We start from the raw sequence: 21,585 nt of genomic DNA, 5'->3' as shown, positions 1-21,585 counted from the left end.
GCTTTACAAAGCTATGGAATGCTTGGCCCCTGGTAGCTGACCCTACTGCAGCCTCTGGGCTACAGATCTCACAATTTACACGGAGAGGGATCATTTAAATCCCTCCCTGAAATGGCCATTCACACATGCGTGGTTGGATGCGCACGCGCAGTAGGAAAGTGTTTGCATTAGCGATCAGCTTACGTTTACACATCGCAGGGAATCCCTGTCCCTGCATTTATTGTATTTAATGGTAACTCTCGGCGATAATTTCTGATTGCGGCGATAAGAAATGAGAATTATCAGGGTGTAAGGAATAAATGTGCCCCTTGATGAGATGATGTAGGATGATGCGCTTTCCCAGATAAACACAAGCAGTAACATATAATGTATTTCCCCATACAGGGAAGGATACAGGTCACCTGACAAGCTGCAGACAGAGACTGAAGTTGTGTCTTTAGAGGAACCACAGATGCGGTAAGAAAGTATTCAGCGCACGGCTGTCCTGGAACCTCCGGTCTGTAGTATTGTAGATGTAGAGCAGATCTGACCAACCCGCGGCTCTCCAGCTGTTGGAAAACTACATGTCCCAGCATGCCCTGCCACAGTTTAAGCATTCTGTAATAGCAAAACTGTGGCAAAGCATGCTGGGATTTTTAGTTTTTACAACAGCTGAAGAGCCACAGGCAGGCCAGGCCTGATGTAGAGCCTCTGGTGCAAGTGTTCTAGGACAGCTGGAAACTAAGGACCTGGTTCAGAGTTGCCTCAGTCGGGTCTCGCTTTCTGCTGAATGGCTGCTACTGGGTGATAGCGGAGAGGTGACAGGGCGCTCGCAGGTAGGATAAGCGCCCCGCTGCAGTATCCTGGACTGTACCCGGGCATCTGTCTGATACCAGCTGAGTCTCCTACGCCAGGGACAGGGCTTCCGCAAATGCTGGTACTGGTGGTGACAGCGGCACTCACAGGCAGCGTGCGGGGGGGGCAGCGCAGTCACATAGATGCAGCTGACTCAGAATACAGGCAGATGTCGGCGTGGATTTCCGATCGCTGGAAGCAGACGCTTTACGTGCGGCTAAGAATCAGGCCCTAGTGCCCAGTTACAAATTATTTGCAGGATCTGAGTTATATCAGTGTTTACTTACTGTCCGTAATAAATACAATGAGTTTCCTGGCTGAGTATCAGATTCTGTTCCAAATGCCCTAAACATGTGTCAGTCCAGGCTGTGTCGGGCCAGGGCGTCAGTCTGCTGATCTCTCCAGAGGCTTGTAATGATCTGCACAGTATTGCTGGAAAATGCATCTGCAGAGGAGGAAATCGGTGCCAGCTTATACAGTCAGTCAGATCAGGAGAAAGGGGCACATTCCAGGAACATTTATCTGTATATAGACATAGGGCTAGTGGAGTAGGGAGCTTTAGCCAAATACAGGGAGAAATCAGTTATGAAGGGAAGGTAAGCGTCTTCCGCGGCTACGAAAGGGAAAAAGACGATGAAGAAGAATCCTGTGTACAGTGGGGGTCATTCCGAGTTGATCGCTCGCTAGCTAGTTTTAGCAGCCGTGCAAACGCTATGCCGCCGCCCACTGGGGAGTGTATTTTAGCTTAGCAGAAGTGGGAACGCATGTGCAGCCGAGCTCTGCAAAAACAGTTTGTGCAGTTTCAGAGTAGCTCTGATCCTACTCAGCGCTTGCGATCACTTCAGCCTATTCGTGCCTGGATTTGACGTCATACACCCGCCCAGCGAACGCCCAGCCACGCCTGCGTTTTTCAGACACGTCTGCGTTTTTGCAAACACTCCCTGAAAACGGTCAGTTGACACCCAGAAACGCCCCCTTTCTGTCAATCTTCTTGCGGCTGTAAGTGCGAAGAAAAACTTCGCTAGAACCTGTGCACAACCACAACGGGCTTTGTACCCGCATAAATGACGCTTTTTCTCCTGATCGCTGCGAAAAATCGCCAGCGAGCGATCAACTCGGAATAACCCCCAATATGTAGATGGCCCTGATATATGCATTTAGCGGGAGGACTACTGCACTCAAGACGGACACAGCCATGTGTAATATGCAGTTAGCAGGGCTGATTGAGCACTAGGCTTGCTGACATGCCATGCACAGCAGTAATAACAAGTGGGGGACCTTGGGGGGGGTAAGGGGGGTTTCCAGTTGCCCAGAAACCTCCCATCCCAACAGGCTGGCCAGCCACCACTACATGCAGTATAAGGGACAGAATGGAGCTGCTGAGACCATGCTACTCATATGCCTGGGGGCCGCCCAGCATGTGTGGTGACGCCCAGTAATGCGATTGCAATTCAATTGCAATTGAATAGAGGTAGACCCCTGCCTACTCGGCCTGGCTGTTTAGGCAGGGGTATCGCTGCCAAGATTCCAATCGCAGGAAACGTAGGTGACGTCATCAGAGGGCCCCGAAAATGCCCATGACGTGCCTGCATTTCCTGTCCTCCTCTTCCACCTCCAACGCTGCATCAGTCACTATGCGATTGCATCCTTTTGGGATGCGATCGCTTAATGAAAGGGTCGCGCATGTGCACTACTGCTGCTGCGCTTGTGCAGACCCTTTGCACGCGACTGTGCATGTGAACACAGCGGCTACGTCCAGGGGGTATATTTACTAAGATGGGAGTTCTATTTAAGATGGGATGTTGCCTATAGCAACCAATCAGATTCCAGGTATTATCTTCTAGAAGGTGCTAGATAAATGAGAAGTAGAATCTGATTGGTTGCTATGGGCAACATCCCTTCTTAAATAGAACTCCCATCTTAGTAAATTTTCCCCCAGGTCTGAATAAGACCTTACATTGCTAGTGATGTGCATTCCCGCAGGTCCCTGGTGACATCCTCTGATGTCTGTAAATGCAACTCAATTTCCAATATGTCTGTAACGACTAGGACCATATCGGGCAGAGTGTGCGCTACCAACGACAAACAATACGTTAAATTAGTGTGAAACCCAACAATTTGTTCGGACAACACATGTATATAATTTGTTTGTAAAACCGCTCAGTGTGTACGCACAATCAGGCAAATTCAGACCTGATCGTTGCAGTGCGCCGGCGCATGCCAGACGACCGATGGCTGCCTGATTGACAGGCAGAGAGAGGCGGTCGCTGGGCGGGAGAGGCCGGGCCGGGTTTAGGGGGCGCGGTCCGGGTAGCGCATGCTTGCCCGGACCGTGCAGGGGGGCGGGCCGAGGCAGCTGCGTGACATCACATGCAGGCGCTGCGACCCAAGCAGCGACGAGTAGCTCGCTGGCAGGGAGCTGCTATTCCAGTACAAAAGCATCGTCGCCGTGGGATGCTTTTGTACTTCTGTGGGCCGGGGGGGGGGGGGGTGGGAGGGGCAGTCCCGACATGCGGGGCGGACTAGCCCTGTGCTGGGCGTGCCCCCGCATGTCTGAGTATCTGATCGTAGCCCTGGTCGCATTGTTTACATGCCGTCTAATGTGTACCCAGCTTTACACTGATCATTTTATTTATTACCAGTTTCTTATATAGCGCAGAATATTCCGTTGCGCTTTACAATTGGAACACTGGGCCTGTGTATGTCTGACGCACTGTGTTCGGGGCAGACTGTAGCTTGTTACATGTCATTATACATCCTTCACAGGCTGACGACAATCTCTCTAAAAGCAAACATTTGGAACCCCTCCCCCAGAAATCCTGCGTTTGCCCCTGTTCATTGGGGCCTCTGTATATTTATATATTAATTCGTTTTATGTTTTTCACCTCCCACCAAACGTCATTCTGTCGGCACCGCAAGTCTCAGGCTCCGATATGACATGACTTACTACAGGTATCCGGGCTCAGACAGTCATTAGGTCGACCACTAATGATCCACATGCAGTAGGTGGACAGGTACAAAAAAAAGTTGACATGTGCAAATGGTCAACACAGCTCTTTTGTCGTTTTTAGTTTGTAATCAACTTTTTCATACTTTACCATCCACTTGGACTACGATTGGGAGTGGTAACCGGCTCGAAGCTCACTCGCCATGCGAGGGTACGCAGTACATTTATTGGGGTTCCGTGTCCTTTGACGGCAAAAATGACACCCAAAAAACATAAAAATGTTGTATCAACCTTTTTGGTGTTGACCTTTGTTCATGGGCATATGAGTGACACTTACCGGGGGGCGGCACTTGGATGCTAATTTATCAATGTCAGTCCAAAATGTACCAGTAACTACCAAATATTTCAACTCTACCGCACTGTACGCCATCGAGTGAAGTGTTGATGCATAGAACATGCTCAGCCTTCCCCTTTATAGGCGTCATTACTATCAGCGCACATTGGCCCTCATTCCGAGTTGATCGCTCACTATGGATTTTCGCAGCGCAGCGATTATGGCAGATCGGGGCTAATCTGCGCACGCGTATGCACCGCAATGCGCACACGTGTCGTACGAGTACAATGAACATTGTGGTTTTGCACAGGTTCTAGCGACGCTTTGAGTCGCACTGGTGGACGCAAGGAGATTGACAGGAAGTGGGAGTTTCTGGGGGGCAACTGACCGTTTTCTGGGAGTGTTTGGAAAAACGCAGGCGTGGCCGGGCGTTTGCTGGGCGGGTGTCTGACGTCATTACCGCGTCACTCGTCGCAGCAATCATCGCGCAGGATAAGTAACTACCGGGCGGGTCTAGTTCTGCATAAAATGTGTTTACTGCCGCTCTGCTGCACAGGCGTTCACACTCCTGCTATGCTAAAATACACTCCCCCGTGGGCGGCGACTATGCGTTTGCACGGCTGCTAAAAGTAGCTAGCGAGCGATCAACTCGGAATGAGGGCCACTGTCACTGGCCCTATACTTGCTGCAAGAGATCTGTCCGATTTCAGGTATCTTGTGTTCACAAACCAGCATAGCCCGCTCACGTGAGCGGATCTGTCCAGTAAATGGGCTTGCACCTAGCCTACACCCATTACAGAGTACAATGTATGGCTTGCAGTCTTATAGGTAACAAAATAGATTATAATAATAGTAGAATGTTGTGCACAGAAGAGACAAGTGACTGTAGCTGTGGCAATCCGTGGCAGTAGCTATGAGGGCCCTCATTCCGAGTTGTTCGCTCGCAAGCTGCTTTTAGCAGCTTTTGCACACGCTAAGCCGCCGCCTACTGGGAGTGAATCTTAGCTTATCAAAATTGCGAACGAAAGATTAGCAAAATTGCGAATAGACACTTCTTAGCAGTTTCTGAGTAGCTCCACACTTACTCGGCAACTGCGATCAGTTCAGTGCTTGTCGTTCCTGGTTTGACGTCACAAACACACCCAGCGTTCGCCCAGACACTCCCCCATTTCTCCAGCCACTCCTGCGTTTTTCCCAGAAATGGCAGCGTTTTTCCGCATACTCCCATAAAACGGCCTGTTTCCGCCCAGAAACACCCACTTCCTGTCAATCACATTACGATCATCAGAACGAGGAAAAAAACCTCGTAATGTCGTGATTAAAATACCTAACTGCATAGCAAATTTACTTGGCGCAGTCGCACTGCGGACATTGCGCATGCGCAGTTAGCGGAAAATCGATGCGAAGCGAAGAAAAATACCGAGCGAACAACTCGGAATGACCGCCGATATCCTTTATATAGCTTTTCTAGCTTGCGACGGAGTTCTCAAGTGTACGTGTAGAATCTCAGACTGGGAGGGAATTAAACAAGAGATGTATAGTACACTTGACAAGTATAATATTAGGAGTTTATTCTGCTGTTGCTTTCATTTCAGCACCACATGGCATGGCTATAATATACGCACAAGTTGGCAGAACTCACAGAAAAGCCTTTGTGTTTGGCATTTAAAAATAGAAAAGTCATCTAAACTTCATGAAAGGAGAAATGTTCTTTAGTGAATGTGCTGTACAGGAGAAGAAGAAGAAATCTTTGTTCCTAACACGGAATATTTGTTCTGCAGTTGAAATGTTTCTTCTCCATCGGCACTGGGTTTTTTTTTGTAATAAAACTAAAGTTGTATGAAAAGTGAAACAAAACAAGCTACAGTAATCAGAATAACAGGAAATGTTACAGACTTCCCGCAGTGTAATAACAACACTGTAAATACAAAAACAGAATAATAATAATAATTACAAACTAACATTTTGGAGCAATAACTTTGGAAGTGAAGATCTACATACTCCTTTAAAAGCTTTTTTTGTATAGATTTTTAAATATTCCGCATGTTTCTCTTCTAGTTCTAGGACCTATCATTCATGGCGTAATTTCATTCCCAATTTAGAATTTAACCCATCAGTGATCGGGTAACATTGCAGCTCTGTTACCCGACACGTTTTAGTATTTTTGGGCTGAGTCGGTTAAATTACAGTAACTTTTTTTTTTTATGGGCGGGTCGGGGATTTACTGTAGCTTATTTGGCTATGAGAGCAAATGTCAGATTGTGCTCCTGGTGACGGGTAGGGCTTTATTTTCATTACATTTTAAACGTTCTCTTTTAATGACCATAAAAATTAGATGAAGACGCTATACAGGAAAAAATATCTATTTTTCCTTAATTATACTCATTAGTTTCAAGCAATTAGCGCACACAGAAATATCTCCTTTAATGTGTTCTCTCATTTTTCCTGTTTATTTTTGGTTATAATGTTTCACGTCCTGTGGTTTAGGGAACGATATAGCGGCTAAAGCCTGTGCTGTACTGGCTTTTATCATCTGACTTGTACAGTCACTGGGGGTCATTCCAAGTTGATCGCTAGCTGGCGTTGTTCGCAGCGCAGCGATCAGGCTAAAAAACAGCATTTCTGCGCATGCGTATGCCCCGCAATGCGCACGCGCGACATAAGGGTACAAAGCCCATTGTGGTTGTGCAGTGTTCTAGCGAAGTTTTCAGTCGCACTGATGGCTGCAAGAAGATTGACAAGAAGGGGGCGTTTCTTGGTGTAAACTGTCTGTTTTCATGGAGGGTTTGCAAAAACGCAGGCGTGTCTGATAAATCGCAGGCGTGGCTGGGCGTTCGCTGGGCGGGTTTATGACGTCAAATCCGGACACGAATAGGCTGAAGTGATCGCAAGCGCTGAGTAGGTTCAGAGCTACTCAGAAACTGCACAAACTGTTTTTGCAGAGCTCGGCTGCACATGCGTTCGCACTTCTGCTAAGCTAAAATACACTCCCCAGTGGGCGGCGGCATAGCGTTGCTCGGCTGCTAAAACTAGCTAGCGAGCGATCAACTTGGAATGACCCCCACTGTTCTTTCAAGGGGCTGATCCAGAGAGTTTCTAATCACAGTGAATGCACAGCAGCAAACTGAGACGTCTGTCCTAATCTGAGACAGACACAACGTGGCCAGAGCTGTCTTTCCGTGAAACAGGGCGGTGACAATGCAATCACACATGACCACCCTGAGTTGTGCCTCTGGGGAGGGGAAGCCAGTGTGTGACACGTGTCTTGAAGCCAGCATGGAGCTGCAGACCCTGTACCAGTGATGACGGTTGCAGTAAAATCACAGAGCGGTGCGGCTTCCCGCTTGCACGTGAACGGATTCTCACATTAGCGCAAGGAAGTAAAGGGCCCATTTATCAACGAGTTGTAGCTAATTAAAACTTGTTGCGTATAATAAAAGGTGTTCCAGCTAATCATCTCTAATCTGTCATTAACAAAAAATGCACGACCGTTAGTAGCTGATTGGCTGGAGCACCATTTATCAAACACAGTGACTTTTAAATAGCTAAAACTCGTTGATAAATAGGGCCCCTAAATCTGGCTTCCGCATCTCCCCGCAGCTACAGCCGCTTTGCCTGGGTTTAGATGCAGTGATTGCTGAGCTGGGTTTTCTATGACAAAGTGTGTAGGGAGGAGAGGTGGAGGGGTTGGTAGCAGTGAGACCCTCATCCTGTAATCCCTGTGCAGACATAACCGAGCCGTGTTTAAGCATTCGCAGCGGTTGCCGTCAGACTCTCTGACTTTGCCAGATGTTTGGTCGCACTCCGGTTTACAGCCCGTTCCTGATCCCAGTAAAAGCCTGTGTGCGATCATTAATGAGTTTAATAAGACTTGTAATCAGTAATGTGTGCTGTGATCCCTACTTCCCTGAATCCTGCCCAAGAATGTTAGATAAATAATCACCTGCTGGGTATAGGGGATGCGTCACTTTTTGTTTGGAATATGACACTTGTAAAAACTCCAAACCCTCCCATCCCCCCAAAAACATCCCCCCCCCCCGTTGGCAAGTTTACTGTCTGATACACCTACAACAGAAGTCATTGCCTGGGAAAAGTGTTTTCCCTCTATACGTAGGGCCTCATTCATGTCTGTACGCAGATGCAATCGCTATTTACTAGGCTACGGAATTGCTGATATCAGCAAGTGCTGCTGCCCAGTAATAAAAAGAGACACCAGAGCCATCGCAACTGCATACACATTCCCAACACAAAAACAAGGAATATCGAGGTTAAGGGTTGATCTATGGCCATGCAGACTGGACCCAGCAGTAGCGACACAGGAGCCATGTTTTGCACGTACGAGCTTGCAGCTGATGGCAGATACACGCCACGAAGTCGGCAGTGACGCGTCTGCGTTTATTCATCTGCTCCAAGTTAACAGCTCCAAACGGTCACTTCCTGTCAATGACTTCTCCATGAAATCCTCATTGCGAGGAGGAACGCAACGGGACCTTGGCGCATGCGCATTGCGATTGCAGTATATGCGCAGTCTGCAGGATAATTGATCTGTTGCATGAATATCGGCCATTGTGTACAAGAATGAATCAGGCGCTTAATTTCTGAAAATGTATTTGTTATCTTGTAAAGGTGTTACTTTAATAATATTATTATAATTTATTTGTTTTTCCAGAAAAGAAGTTATAAGGACAAAAACCGCTCCACCGAGTCATGGGGAAACTCTCGCAGAAACTGCGAGCAAATTACAATGAAACTATGGCCAGATACCACACAACTATGTGGACACGCAAATATCACTACGACATGCTGGTGCATTGATCTACCAGAAGAAGCTTTGACCAAATGAGCCCTGTACAATGGCCCTCATTCCGAGTTGATCGGTCGCAAGGCGATTTTAGCAGAGTTACACACGCTAAGCCGCCGCCTACTGGGAGTGAATCTTAGCTTCTTAAAATTGCGACCGATGTATTCGCAATATTGCGATTACACACCTCGTAGCAGTTTTAGAGTAGCTCCACACTTACTCGGCATCTGCGATCAGTTCAGTGCTTGTCGTTCCTGGTTTGACGTCACAAACACACCCAGCGTTCGCCCAGACACTCCTCCGTTTCTCCAGCCACTCCTGCGTTTTTTCCGGAAACTGTAGCGTTTTCATCCACACGCCCCTAAAACGCCGTGTTTCCGCCCAGTAACACCCATTTCCTGTCAATCACACTACGATCGCCGGAGCGATGAAAAAGCCGTGAGTAAAAATACTATCTTCATTGTAAAATTACTTGGCGCAGTCGCAGTGCGAATATTGCGCATGCGTACTAAGCGGATTTTCACTGCGATGCGATGAAAAATACAGAGCGAACGACTCGGAATGAGGGCCAATGTACATCATTCCCCATTGTGCAAGAAACAGCTTATGCTGGGAACGCAGTGGCCGATATATCGCAGGTCCATCGGCCAGTGTGTTCGAGCAATATGACTGAACGCCGTCATTCAATTGATCTGCAGATATATCTACAAGTGTGTACCCAGCATTAGTCGCTTATGTTTATTTATCATTCCTTTTCTCTATCGTCCTTGTGGATGCTGGGGTTCCTGAAAGGACCATGGGGAATAGCGGCTCCGCAGGAGACAGGGCACAAAAAGTAAAGCTTTCCGATCAGGTGGTGTGCACTGGCTCCTCCCCCTATGACCCTCCTCCAGACTCCAGTTAGATTTTTGTGCCCGGCCGAGAAGGGTGCAATCTAGGTGGCTCTCCTAAAGAGCTGCTTAGAGAAAGTTTAGCTTAGGTTTTTTATTTTACAGTGAGTCCTGCTGGCAACAGGATCACTGCAACGAGGGACTTAGGGGAGAAGGAGTGAACTCACCTGCGTGCAGGATGGATTGGCTTCTTGGCTACTGGACATCAGCTCCAGAGGGACGATCACAGGTACAGCCTGGATGGTCACCGGAGCCGCGCCGCCGGCCCCCTTGCAGATGCTGAAGTAAGAAGAGGTCCAGAATCGGCGGCTGAAGACTCCTGCAGTCTTCTAAAGGTAGCGCACAGCACTGCAGCTGTGCGCCATTTTCCTCTCAGCACACTTCACACGGCAGTCACTGAGGGTGCAGGGCGCTGGGAGGGGGGCGCCCTGGGAGGCAAATGAAAACCTTTTTTGGCGAAAAATACCTCACATATAGCCCCCAGAGGCTATATGGAGATATTTAACCCCTGCCAAGATTCACTAAATAGCGGGAGACGAGCCCGCCGAAAAAGGGGCGGGGCCTATCTCCTCAGCACACAGCGCCATTTTCTCTCACAGAAAGCCTGGAGAGAAGGCTCCCAGGCTCTCCCCTGCACTGCACTACAGAAACAGGGTTAAAACAGAGAGGGGGGGCACTGATTTTGGCGATATTGAGATATATATAAAGATGCTATAAGGGAAAACACTTATATAAGGTTGTCCCTATATAATTATAGCGTTTTGGTGTGTGCTGGCAAACTCTCCCTCTGTCTCCCCAATAGGGCTAGTGTGGGTCCTGTCCTCTGTCAGAGCATTCCCGGTGTGTGTGCTGTGTGTCGGTACGTGTGTGTCGACATGTATGAGGACGATGTTGGTGAGGAGGCGGAGAAATTGCCTGTAATGGTGATGTCACTCTCTAGGGAGTCGACACCGGAATGGATGGCTTATTTAGGGAATTACGTGAGAATGTCAACACGCTGCAAGGTCGGTTGACGACGTGAGACGGCCGACAAACTATTAGTACCGGTCCAGGCGTCTCAGAAACACCGTCAGGGGCGTTAAAAACGCCCATTTACCTCAGTCGGTCGACACAGACACAGACACGGACACTGAATCCAGTGTCGACGGTGAATAAACAAACGTATTTCTCATTAGGGCCACACGTTAAGGGCAATGAAGGAGGTGTTGCATATTTCTGATACTACAAGTACCACAAAAAAGGGTATTATGTGGGAGTGAAAAAACTACCTGTAGTTTTTCCTGAATCAGATAAAATAAAATGAAGTGTGTGATGATGCGTGGGGTTACCCCGATAGCAAATATTGGCGTTATACCCTTTCCCGCCAGAAATTAGGGCGCGTTGGGAAACACCCCTTAGGGTGATAAGGCGCTCACACGCTTATCAAGTGGCGTTACCGTCTCCAGATACGGCCGCCCTCAAGGAGCCAGCTGATAGGAAGCTGGAAAGATATCCTAAAAAGTATATACACACATACGGTGGTTATACTGCGACCAGCGATCGCCATCAGCCTGGAGATGCAGTGCTGGGTTGGCTTGGTCGGATTCCCTGACTGAAAATATTTTATTCATATAGAGCATTTAATAGGATGCATTCTATATATATGTACGTGAGATGCACAGAGGGATATTTGCTCTCTGGCATCAAGATAAGTACGTTGTCCATATCACCCAGAAGATGTCATGGACACGACAGTGGTCAGGTGATACAGATCCCATACGGCACATGGAAGTATTGCCGTATAAAGGGAAGGAGTTAGTTGGGGTCGGTCCATCGGACCTGGGGACCACGGCAACAGCTGGGAAATCCAACCTTTTTACCCCAAGTTACATCTCAGCTGAAAAAGACACCGTCTTTTCAGCCTCAATCCTTCCTTTCCCATGAGGGCATGCAGGCAAAAGGCCAGTCATATCTGCCCAGACATAGAGGTAAGGGAAGTAGACTGCAGCAGGCAGCCCCTTCCCAGGAAAAGAAGCCCTCCACCGCGTCTGCCAAGTCCTCAGCATGACGCTGGGGCCATGCAAGCGGACTCAAGGTGGGGGGGTAGTCTCAAGAGTCTCAGCGCGCAGTGGGATCACTCGCAGGTTGACCCCTAGATAGTACAAGTATTATCCCAGGGGTACAGATTGGAGAGTCGAGACATCTTCTCCTCGCAGGTTTCTGAAGTCTGCTTTACCAACGGCTCCCTCCGACAGGGAGGCAGCATTGGAAACAATTCACAAGCTGTATATCCAGCAGGTGATAATCAAAGTACCCCTCCTACAACAAGGAAAAGGGTATTATTTTTCCACACTATATTGTGGTACTGACGCCAGACGGCTTGGTGAAACATAGTCTAAACTGAAATCTTTGAACATTTACATAAAAGGTTCAAATCGAGATGGAGTCACTCAGAGCAGTGATAGCGAACCGGAAAAAAGGGGACTATATGGTGTCCCTGGACATCAAGGATTACCTCCATGTCCAAATTTGCCCTTCTCAACAAGGGTACCTCTGGTTCGTGGTACAGAACTGTCAATATCAGTTTCAGACGATGCCGTTTGAATTATCCACGGCACCCCGGGCCTTTTACCAAGGTAATGGCCGAAAAGATGTTTCTTCAAAGAAAAAAGGCATCTAAATTATCCCTTACTTGGACGATATCCTGAAAAGGGCAAGTTCCAGAGAACAGTTGGAGGTCGGAAGAGCACTATCTAAAGTAGTTCTACGACAGCACGACTGGATTCTAAATATTCCAAGAATCGCAGCTGTTTTCCGACGATACGTCTGCTGTTCCTAGGAATGATTCTGGGCATAGTCCAGAAAAAGGTGTTCCTCCGGGAGGAAAAAGCCAAGGAGTTATTCGACCTAGTCAGAAACCTCCTAAAACCAGGCCAAGTATCAGTGCATCAATGCACAGGAGTCCTGGGAAAAATGGTGGCTTCTTACGAAGCGATTCCATTCGGCAGATCTCAGGGGATTTGCTGGACGAATGATCCGGATCGCATTTTCAGATGCATCAGCGGATAATCCTGTCTCCAAGGACAAGGGTGTCTCTTCTGTGGGGGCTGCAGAGTGCTCATCTTTTAGAGGGCAGCACACTCAGCATTCAGGACTGTGTTCTGGGGACCACGGATACCAGCCTGAGAGGCTGGGGAGTAGTCACACAGGGAAAAAATTTCCAAGGAAGTGTGGTCAAGTCTGGAGACTTCTCTCCACATGAATATACTGGAGCTAAGGGCAATTTACAATGCTCTGAGCCTAGGAAGACTCCTGCTTCAAAGTCAACCGGTGCTGATCCAGTAGGACATCATCATGGCGGTCGCCCACGTTATCAGACGGGGCGACACAAGAAGCAGGAGGGCAATGACAGCAAGGATTCTTCGCTGGGCGGAAAATCATGTGATAACACTGTCAGCAGTGTTCATTCCGGGAGTGGGCAACTGGGAAGATTTCCTCAGCATAAATGAATTCCACCCGGAAAAGTGGAAACTTAATCTGGAAGTTTCCACATGATTGTAAACCGTTGGGAAAGACCAAAGGTGGTTATGATGGCGTCCCACCTGAAGCGCCAGGTCAAGAGACACTCAGGCAATAGCTGGGACGCTTTGGTAACACCGTCGGTGTACCAGTCGGTGTATGTGTTCCATCCTCTGCTTTTCATACCCAATGTATTGAAAATGATAGGAAGGAGAGGAGTAAGAACTATACTCGTGGCTCCGGTTTGGCCAAGAAGGACTTGGTTCCCGGAACTTCAAGAGATACTAAGAAGGGTCTTGATTCGGCAAGAACCGTGTCTGTTCCGGGACTTACCGCAGCTGCGTTGACGCCAAGGCGGGTGAACGCCGGATCCTAAGGGAAAGAGGCATTCCGGAAGAGGTCATCCCTACCCTGGTCAGAGCCAGGAAGGAGGTGACCGCACAACATTATCACCACTTAGGTGAAAATATGTGCCAGGGTGTGAGTCCAGGAAGGCTCCACGGAAGAATTTCAACTAGGTTAATTTCTACATTTCCTGCAAACAGGAGTGTCTATGGGTCTCAAATTGGGTCCATTAAGGTTCAAATTTCGGCCTGTTGATTTTCTTCCAGAAAGAAATTGGCTTCAGTTCCTGAAGTCCAGAAGTTGTTAAGGGAGTACTGCATATACAGCCCCTTTGATGTCTCCAGTGGCACTGGGCGATCTCAACGTAGTTTTGGGATTCCTAAAAAATCACATTGGTTTAAACAACTCAAATCTGTGGATTTGATATATCTCACATGGAAAATGACCATGCTGTTGGTCCTGGCCTCGGCCAGGCGAGTGTCAGAATTGGCGGCTTTATCTCACAAAGCCATATCTGATTGTCCATTCGGACAGAGCAAAGCTGCGGACTCGTCCCCAGTTTCTCCTTAAGGTGGTGTCAGCGTTTCACCTGAACCAGCTTATTGTGGTACCTGCGGCTACTAGGGACTTGGAGGACTCCAAGTTGCTGGATGTTATCAGGGCCCTGAAAATATAGTTTCCAGGTTGGCTGGAGTCAGGAAATCTGACTTGCTGTTTATCCTGTATGCACCCAACAATGCTGGGTGCTTCTGCTTCTACGCAGTCGATTGCTCGTGGGATTGGTAGCACAATTCAACTTGCACATTCTGTGGCAGGCCTGCCACAGTCTAAATCTGTTAAGGCCCATTCCACAAGGAAGGTGGGCTCATCTTGGGCGGCTGCCCGAGGGGTCTCGGCATTACAACTTTGCCGAGCAGCTACGTGGTCGGGGGAGAACACGTTTGTAAAATTCTACAAATTTGATACCCTGGCAAAAGAGGACCTGGAGTTCTCTCATTCGGTGCTGCAGAGTCATCCGCACTCTCCCGCCCGTTTGGGAGCTTTGGTATAATCCCCATGGTCCTTTCAGGAACCCCAGCATCCACAAGGACGATAGAGAAAATAAGAATTTACTTACCGATAATTCTATTTCTCGGAGTCCGTAGTGGATGCTGGGCGCCCATCCCAAGTGCGGATTATCTGCAATACTTGTACATAGTTATTGCTAACTAAATCGGGTTATTGTTGTTGTGAGCCATCTTTTCAGAGGCTCCGCTGTTATCATACTGTTAACTGGATTCAGATCACAGGTTGTACAGTGTGATTGGTGTGGCTGGTATGAGTCTTACCCGGGATTCAAAATTCCTCCCTTATTGTGTACGCTCGTCCGGGCACAGTACCTAACTGGAGTCTGGAGGAGGGTCATAGGGGGAGGAGCCAGTGCACACCACCTGATCGGAAAGCTTTACTTTTTGTGCCCTGTCTCCTGCGGAGCCGCTATTCCCCATGGTCCTTTCAGGAACCCCAGCATCCACTACGGACTCCGAGAAATAGAATTATCGGTAAGTAAATTCTTATTTTTACATTAATTTATGTCTTGTGTAGTGTATTTTTTACTTCAAAAATCGAAATAACTTTTTTTTATAATAAAGGTGTTTTCCTTTTTATTATTCACTAGGTATGGTCTAACGATATTAAGGATTCATTCTTGTGCAACAAATCAAGAACATTTAAAATTGTTATTTTTTTTTGTTTTGCTTTTTTATCTTTTTCTTAATATTAGTGTCTGTAACACGTATTCAGTGTCTTGCTTATTAGTTCCGGGGAACACGAAAGTGGTACTTATTATGTAATTGTATCCTTAGAAACTCTGGGCCTAATTCAGACCTGATCACTGTTGTGCGAAATCGCACAGCGGCCGATTATCGAACGACTGCGTGTGCGTACGGATCGTAACGCGCAGACGCGAGGCCAAACTGCAAAAAAAAATCCTGCGTCTTTTTATCGCTAGGTTAACGCAGGCTGATTGACAGGAAGCAGACATTTGTTGGTGGTAACTGGCAGTTTTCTGGGAGTGTCAGGAAAAAACGCAGGCGTTCCCAAGCGTTTTCAGGGCGGGTGTGTGATGTCAGCTCCGGCCCCGATCAGCCTGATTCTATCGCACTGTAGGAGTAAGGCCTGGACTACGCATACACTGGAAAAATAATTAGATGGTGAGTGAGATGCGAATGGATTTGCAGATGTCCGCTGTTTTCGTACAGCGTACACATGCATTCGCCCACACTTGTACGGGGTGGATTTTCACTCTGGGCGGCGACTATCTGATCACAGACCTCTGCAAATTTGTAGAGGAGCGATCAGGTGTGAAATAGGCCCATATTGTGTTTTAAATTAAAATTAGGTTTGGTTATGCCATTGAAAAAGTCACATGACCATTGTGATGAAACGTGTCAGATAGCGCTTAATTGTGATGAAACGCTAATGTAATAGGACCGGTGATTCTATATCTATTGCTGTGGATGTTGTACAGTAGGAAGGCTCGGATCTATTGCCACCCCTGGATGTTTTACTGCTACCGGCTACATTACTTTGTTGGACCTGTGATAATCCACACTACATGCCGACTCCCTTCCCAAGAGACAGTGGGAGTGTGCCTTGATGGTAATTATTTCAGCACTAGTTAAAAGCCCATCAAAATGACGGAGACCAGGGCCAGATTACAGGGGGAACAGACACTACTCACACAGGAGCTGCTGGGTTTCTGGAAGTCCTGCTGCTGGGAGCTGGGGCTCTGTCATGCTTTGTGTGTGTGAGTTTATGTGTGAGTGTGTGTAGCATTAGTTCCTATTTTATAAATATAGATGCCGTATATGTGTAATGGGCAGGCTATAATGATGCTGCACTATATACACTATTACTGGCACGTGTAAGCTCACCAGTCCCCACACAGCTCCCTGCCAGGCTGTTGGCTAGAGGACACCAGTAGCCAGCAGCAGCTAGCAGGAAGGGTCTGGGCATGGCCTGTGCGGGGTGTGGGAGGGGCGAGCACAGGACCCCGCCCCTCTGCCGGGGCACAGTATATATAAAGGTGCTGATCTGGTTATCTGCCTCCTCACCCGCATCATCTGCAGCCCCAGCACTGACCTCTCCACCTCCCAGCCACCGCACTGCTCAACCCTCACAGGGTCTCACCCTTCCTACTGGACTGATTCACCTTCTCCCCCCACCGGTAAGTGGCCACACGTGTCCCCGGTGCTTCTGCGCTGAACGCTGCAGGACCGTCTGGAGGTTCCTGCATCTGTTTCCTGGTTACTGCTGCTACTTGTTGCCGTGTCCCGGGCAATAACCTAGGGTTACAGCATAGTATATGGAGGATGGGGGTGCCCTGTACATAGAGGGCGCTATATAAAGAGGTATGAGCATCCGGTGTGTATATAGAGGCAGTATATGGTGGGGGTGCAGAATATAGACGAGGTTGGGGCTGCAGTATATATAGGGGCAGTATATAGTGGGGGATGCAGTGTACATAGTGTGTGTGTCGGCAGCACTACAGAGGTGAGGAGCAGTGTTAGCCGGTCTGATCAGTATTTTTAATTTGACGAGCAGCAGGCTGTGACATCTTCCTGCATTTTCACTTTCAGCTGTGACAGCTTGCAGCACACAAAGGAGTCATTTGGTCCATTGGGAGGCCTCTAGTGGCCGTCAGTGCACATAACAGGTGAGGAGCAGCCTCAACCTTTTCTTATATAGGATACTAATTTGCGGGAATATATTTTCACCAGGATACTAGTGTACAGTATACTTATTTTTACCTGGATAATCATATGAATCCGCACCTTGACCAACCGAAATTACCCATATCTTGAAACTTCCATTTTGGAGGCATTTATATTATTTACCTTTGGTCCCTAAAGACATTATTTAGTTCTATTAAGACTTTTCCAGTATAACAATACCATTTCTTAGTTACAGTCCAGCACAAATAGATGACTTTTTTTTTATTGGTATAATGTCTATAACCTAGCTAGATGTTTTTATATGTATTAAATCTAATTACTAGTTCTCAGATTCCTATTGATTTATACTTTTTTTTTTCCCAGTAGAGCCTTGGGTTTTAGCAGAACTGTCTGTAGTCTTTTCTTTTTTATTTCTACATCAGGCCTCCCATCAGTAATTACAGGTAATATAACTCCGGCCACCGGGAGGCACTGTCTGTTATGGCATACAGTGTGTCTGACTACCTTCTTGTTCTCAAACAGTGGCAGCTGCTCAATCATTCCTGGAGATAATTACATATCAGGCGCTCAAAAAGGGGGAGGGGTCACAAACAAACAGAAGATATAGAGGGGGGATGCTCCCCCCCCCCCCCCGTTATAACCCCCAGCACACAAAAATTACCTGTAACCATATCTGAACCTATCTGGTAATATGGTAATAGAATTTCAGAGAAATTCGTTGCATGCGTTTGCAAAGACATGTTTAGCTGCTGGCCGCATCAAGGTTTCTCCGATAGCAGTCCTAACACTACATAATGGCAGTGCCCAAATAGGGCCATGTGATTTGTCTACAGCAGGGCCGAAACTAGGGAGGGGCTAGGGGGGCATGTGACCCGGGCGCGGGATCGGATAGGGCGCTGGGATCCTGCTGCGTCCGATACAGCAAAAGGAGGAAGTGGAGGAACATGGGATTTGTAGTAAAGTCTGTTACTGGTTATACTTGGAGCTGTAACAGAAAGACTACAAATCCCATGAGGCATTTCACTCACCCTGCAGAGATATGGCCGCCGCTGGAGCTGAAGTAGTCGGCTCTTGCTGTGACTCGATGCAAAGTTTTCTCCAGCCCCACGCTGCCCTGCATTCAGCGCTGAGTCGCTGACAGAGACACCAGCAGTGATTGATTGCAGCAGCCCAGCACCCTTCACCTCCGTCTGATTAAAGAGTGAGAGGACTGGAGGTAAAACACACACACTCCCTCACTCTGGTGTTAACCCCTGCAGCTCATTTAAACTAGTTATTTAAGTTTATACAGTATATATTGCCTTAGTATATACCAGTGTGACAACTAAAGTTCATATGGATAAATGTATGTATGTATGTATATATGAATGTATATGTTTGTATGTATGTATGTGTGTGTGTGTATATATATATATATATATACATTGTGTGTTTTACTTGGGGTCTGCTTGTCTGAGGGATATTATGGAGCATATTATTTTTTTTATTCTATTTTAGTGTATTTTTTAATCTATTTTTTCTACTTTTATTATATCTTGTTTTATATATATATATATATATATATATATATATATAAAATAATTTTTTTTTTATTCTTTTCTATGTGGGGGGGGGGGGGGGGGGCGCTAACTTACTGCCTTGCCCCGGGTGCCGTAAATCCTAGTTTCGGCCCTGGTCTACAGTAAGGCCTCATGATAAAGGCTCATACTAAAATGCATCCAGACAGTGCTACCTTACCTGGGAGCTAACCCCAGGATCTCCCATTAGCACTAAAAGGAACAGCATGGCTTCCAAATGCTGCTCCCCTTTAATGCCTACTCACACATGCAGACAAACAGTGGCAGTTGCTCAATCATTTCTGGAAATAATTATATATCAGGTGCTAGAAAGGGGGAGGGGTGACAAACAAAGAGCAGACAGAGGGGGGATGCTTTTTTCCCTCCTGGTATCCCCCCCCCCAGTACACAAAATTACCTGTAACCATATCTGAACCTATCTGGTAATAGAATTTCAGAGAAATTGGCGCATGCATTTGCAATGACATGTTTAGCTGCTAGCCGCATCAAGGCTTTTCCGATATCAGCAGTCCTAACACTACATAATGTCAGTGCCCAGATAGGGCCATGTGATTTGTCTATAGTAAGAGCTCATGATAAAGGCTCATACTAAAATGCATCCAGACAGAGGGCTAACTCACCTGGGAGCCATCCCTAAGGATCTCCCATTAGCACTACTAGGAACAGCATGCCTTCCAAATGTTGCTCCCATTCGATGCCTTCTCACACATGCAGACAAACAGTGGATGTTGCTCAATCATTCCTGGAGATAATTATATATCAGGTGCTAGAAAGGGGGAGGGATTACAAACAAACAGCAGACAGAGAGGGGGGGGAGGCTTTTCCCCCTGGTATCCCCCCAGCACACTAAAAATTACCTGTTACCATATCTGGACCTATAGTAATAGAATTTCAGAGAAATTGGTCGCATGCGTTTGCAAAGACATGTTTACCTGCTGGCAGCGTCAAGGCTTCTTCGATAGCAGTCCTAACACTACATAATGGCAGTGCCCACATAGGGCCATGTGAGTTGTCTACAGTAATGCCTCATGATAAAGGCTCATACCAAAACGCATCCAGAGTGCTAACTTACCTGGGAGCCACCCCCAGGATCTCCTATTAGCACAAGGAACAGCATGCCTTCCAAAGGCTGCTCTCATTCGATGCCTTCTCACACGCAGACAAACAGTGGCAGTTGCTCAATCATTTCTGGAGATAATTATATATCAGGTGCTAGAAAGGGGGAGGGGTCATAAACAAACAGCAGACAGACAGGGGGGATGCTTTTCCCCCCTGGTATTCCCCCCTAGCATACTAAAAATTACCTGTAACCATATCTGAATCTATCTGGTAATAGAATTTCAGAGAAATTGGTCGCATGCGTTTGCAAAGACATGTTTAGCTGCTGGCCGCATCAAGGCTTCTCCGATATCAGCAGTCCTAACACTACATAATGGCAGTGCCCACATAGGGCCATGTTATTTGTCTACAGTAAGGCCTCATGATAAAGGCTCATACTAAAACGCATCCAGACAGTGCTAACTTACCAGGGAGCCACCCCCAGGATCTCCCATTAGCACTACAAGGAACAGCATGCCTTCCAAATGCTGCTCCCATTCGATGCCTTCTCACACATGCACACAAACAGTGGCAGTTGCTCAATCATTCCTGGAGATAATTATATATCAGGTCCTAGAAAGGGGGAGGGGTGACAAACAGAGCAGACAGAGAGGGGGGATGCTTCTCCCCCCTGGTAATCCTCCCCAGCACACTAAAAATTACCTGTAACCATATCTGAATCTATCTGGTAATAGAATTTCAGAGAAATTGGTTGCATGCATTTGCAAAGACATGTTTAGCTGCTGGCCGCATCAAGGCTTCTCCGATATCAGCAGTCCTAACACTACATAATGGCAGTGCCCACATAGGGCCATGTGAGTTGTCTACAGTAATGCCTCATGATAAAGGCTCATACTAAAACGCATCCAGACAGAGTGCTAACGTACCTGGGAGCCACCCCCAGGATCTCCCATTAGCACTACAAGGAACAGCATGCCTTCCAAATGCTGCTCCCATTCGATGCCTTCTCACACATGCACACAAACAGTGGCATTTGCTCAATCATTCCTAGAGATAATTATATATCAGGTCCTAGAAAGGGGGAGGGGTGACAAACAAAGAGCAGACAGAGAGGGGGGATGCTTTTCCCCCCTGGTATTCCTCCCCAGCACACTAAAAATTACCTGTAACCATATCTGAACCTATCTGGTAATAGAATTTCAGAGAAATTGGTTGCATGCATTTGCAAAGACATGTTTAGCTGCTGGCCGCATCAAGGCTTCTCCGATATCAGCAGTCCTAACACTACATAATGGCAGTGCTCACATAGGGCCATGTGAGTTGTCTACAGTAATGCCTCATGATAAAGGCTCATACTAAAACGCATCCAGACATAGTGCTAACTTACCTGGGAGCCACCCCCAGGATCTCTCATTAGCACTACAAGGAACAGATGCCTTCCAAATGCTGCTCCCATTTAATGCCTTCTCAAACATGCAGACAGTGGCAGTTGCTCAGTCATTCCTGGAGATAATTATATTTCTCTAACATCCATAAAGGATATAGGGGACACATTAGTACGATGGGTATATATGGTGCCCTCAG

At 47.3% G+C, this 21,585-nt stretch overlaps 1 protein-coding gene across 1 annotated transcript in view; it reads left to right on the top strand.

Annotated features, from left to right (window-relative positions):
• The window catches only part of LOC135050314 (nectin-1-like), a 186,817-nt gene extending 177,078 nt beyond the window's left edge, over positions 1-9,739 (top strand). Inside the window, exons 8-9 of the mRNA XM_063956721.1 lie at positions 385-456; positions 8,785-9,739. Of these exons, the coding sequence (XP_063812791.1) occupies positions 385-456; positions 8,785-8,863 (151 nt within the window). The 3' untranslated portion in view covers positions 8,864-9,739. The remainder of the gene's footprint in view (positions 1-384; positions 457-8,784) is intronic.
• Positions 9,740-21,585: the final 11,846 nt, after the last annotated feature.

Source organism: Pseudophryne corroboree, chromosome 2, assembly GCF_028390025.1.
Source record: "Pseudophryne corroboree isolate aPseCor3 chromosome 2, aPseCor3.hap2, whole genome shotgun sequence".
Taxonomy (NCBI): Eukaryota; Metazoa; Chordata; class Amphibia; order Anura; family Myobatrachidae; genus Pseudophryne; species Pseudophryne corroboree.
This window is presented reverse-complemented; position numbering and strand designations above follow the sequence as displayed.